Source organism: Sinocyclocheilus rhinocerous, unplaced genomic scaffold (genome assembly GCF_001515625.1).
Source record: "Sinocyclocheilus rhinocerous isolate Xijiao unplaced genomic scaffold, SAMN03320098_v1.1 scaffold141, whole genome shotgun sequence".
Taxonomy (NCBI): domain Eukaryota; kingdom Metazoa; phylum Chordata; class Actinopteri; order Cypriniformes; family Cyprinidae; genus Sinocyclocheilus; species Sinocyclocheilus rhinocerous.
The window spans coordinates 295932-299076 of record NW_015642068.1 but is presented as its reverse complement, the minus strand read 5'-3'; the positions used below and the strand labels follow the sequence as shown (position 1 = coordinate 299076).

The following is a 3145-nucleotide window of genomic DNA, read 5'->3' as shown; positions in this document are numbered from 1 at the left end:
CGACACTGGAGCGAGCTCTGGGGCTGGAGCCGACACTGGAGCGAGCTGACTCAAGAGCAAACTTGACTCAGGAGCGGGAGCTTGACCGACTTCCGAGTGGCCGGCGGACTTGACTTCGGAGCGGCTGGCGGCTCTGGGCTGAAGACCAGGGAGGAGCTTCAGAGAACTCGGGGGTAACTTTGGTTGGACAGGTGTTCGGAGCCGTTGGTGAGGTATGTGGGAGTTCTTGGCATGGGGTGAGCTGGGGAAACACAACGTTTTCTAGAGGGGGCTGGATGAGGAGACTTTAAAAGATCCTTTACCTCTTCCACTTGGAAATCGGAACCGTTTCAATAAATGATGACATAAATCAGCTTGATCAGAGGAAAATAACACGTGGGGAGATCGCAGCGGATTGTATCCTCATCCAACCCCAGCTGGAAACATGCATTAAGAGCAGCATCGTGCCAGCTCACCTGGTTGGAGAGCTCAAGGAATTCCTCCACATATCTCTCCAAACTCCGACCAGCCTGCCGCAAACACCACAATCTGTCCTCAGCCTCTGTAATCTTGTATAGGGTTCAGTCTTCTGTCAGGGTTGCACTACTGTGAGGAGACGAAGGAGATTCAGAACAGAAATACTCTTTAATGAAACTAAAATAACAGGGAACACACACTTAGCACACGGGGTAGACATTTGAGACTGAACCCAGGACTCAGGAAAACACAGGGCTTAAATACAGGAACTAAATGGGGAACACCTGGAACTAAACGGGGAGATTAATAGGACACAGCTGAATCTAATATAACTCAATGGGACTAGGAACAGGAAAGACCAAATATGGGCACAAACATGGGAGAACCTGGGTCAAGGAGAGAACAAAACACAAGACTGTCCATGGGCGTGACACTTGCAAAGTTACTTATAGTCAGTAGAATGTCTGTTGGGAGGCCATGACAATAAAGAGTTAGCAGATATTAAGAAAATACTCTGATGAGAGTTCGTAGACATGTAGGTGCAACATTACTTATTGTCAACAAGAATGTTCAAAAGGGACCATCAAAAAAAAAGTGTTACCATTCTTTTCTCACTCAGACTCAAACACCACCAAAACGCGATGTACCTACCGTCCAGTTTGCACAAGACTTTTAAACTTAAGTTCAAAACCTAACCATACAAAAATGAATGAGACAGAAATTTGCTACATTTCTACAGTAATACATATTGAAATTTATTCTGAATAAAAAAAACAAACAAACAAATACCATCAAAGTATTTGATGCAGTTGAAAACTTACACAGGTGTTAGTCTTTCAATTTCATAATCATCTATGCAAAAGGAGAAAACCTAACCCTAATGTAAACATGGACTATGTAATACATGCTGCAGTGAATTACAAGCAGTAGAGAGTCTCATTCTTGTTTTGTAAAGAAACTTTCCGAAAGGAAACATTGTATAATGCTGCCTGTTGTTAGTGTTTTTAGGTCAGTGTTTTATGATTGAAAAGTGTGTTTGCTGGTTGAAAGCCTTTGCTAGTGTTATCGAAGAAAGAGTTGATTTGAGACACATATGAAGTGTTTTAGTGCATTTTGGATGTAAAATTAACTGCCGTGCCAAGTTAAAAGTTGGTTAGGAGAACTTTGTGAAAAATGTGTCCTTGCGATTGTCAAAAAACTGTAAATAAAATAAGAAAAATTGACACCCTTTGCTCTTAATATATTGTCTTGCCTCACACTCACCACTTGGCTTAACTGGGGCCTGTTGTGTCCTGCTGCCCTGTGTGGTATATATGGTGAATTTCATATGTACATTTTTATGTTTATATAAGAATCAAACATGCTGGTTTAGCCAAATATAAGCTTTCAAAGAATTTTAACAGTTTTGACTGTGTGTAGAAAATGTGTGCAAATACAGAGGTTATGGAGTATGAATGAAAAAAATAAAGAGTTCATTTTGGAAGATGTGGTCATTGAATGCATTGTGTGTGAAAGCCATAAAAATGTTTCACAGTTTGGATCACGCTGACTTCTGTTTTGACCAATGCATGTTAGCCATCCGATAAAAATAAATAAATAAATACAAAATCTAAGACTCACTACTGAAAGTTCAAGAGCCTGACCTCTACTAGGCTGCCAAACACATATATTCCCCTGTGGTTCACTGCTGGTTAAAAACCCCAAGCCAGCAGAAGGGAAAAGAGTTCTTGTTGTGGTTCGTAGGAGCTAAACGGCTTAGTGGCTTTCAGACCCACTTCCCATGTGTGTAGAAGAGTGCTTTGTGTGTGAGTCAGTTTGAGGGAGTGTGTGTGTGTGTGTGTGTGTGTGTGTGTGAGAGAGAGAGAGAGTCAGTGTGAGGGAGTGTGTGTGTGTGTGTGTGTGTGTGTGTGAGAGAGAGAGAGAGTCAGTCTGAGGGAGTGTGTGTGTGTGTGTGTGTGTGTAATAATAATAAAGTTTTACCACATTATTATTATTAATAATATTATTTATTTTATGCTTTTTTTTTCTTTAGTCTTATTTAATTGTTCTTGCTGTTCTCATGCCATGTATGTATGTATGTATGTATCAAGAGCTCCTAAAAACCACAAATTCCTTGTGTGTTTGCACACACTTGGCGAATAAAGCTCATTCTGATTCTCACTCACTCAGACACATTGTAACATTTTAAGAATTTAGGATTATCACTTAAATCACGATCTTGAACTGAAATGTTTAGAGTATATTAGAACTACGGTTTGAGTGGAAACACAGTGAAGAGAAAAGGTTTTAGGAGTGTATTTGACACACGTTTAAAAAATGGGTAAAAGAATGCTCTGGAGCAGAGGTGAGAGCTAAGAGCATGTGAAGGAATGTGTGGATGTAGATGTTTGTCTTTTGGGAAAGAACGAATGGAGGACTACAGTGCTGCTGGCAGTACATTTTCCACTTTCTCACTTGCACACCAGCTGTAGATCATTAGCAGCACTCAATAACCTTTAATCTATTTCCCAATATGATTGCAACAGGTAGATCTGGATTTGATTTAATGCACAGACTAGGTGTTTGGGTAAAGAAATGGAGAAAGAAATGCCAGAGCAGTGGCCAAACAGAGCAGAAACGTTCGGCAGTGTACTCAGACATTTATACATATATATTTCCTTTTAGAATTAATTTGTAATACACACACACA

General features: G+C 40.3%; 1 protein-coding gene across 1 annotated transcript in view; it reads right to left on the bottom strand.

The window, feature by feature from the left end:
- Nucleotides 1-67: 67 nt before the first annotated feature.
- Nucleotides 68-3145, bottom strand: part of mn1b (meningioma 1b) — a 16839-nt gene continuing 13761 nt past the window's right edge. Inside the window, 1 exon segment of the mRNA XM_016572543.1 lies at nucleotides 68-261. Within this exon segment, the coding sequence (XP_016428029.1) occupies nucleotides 68-261 (194 nt within the window).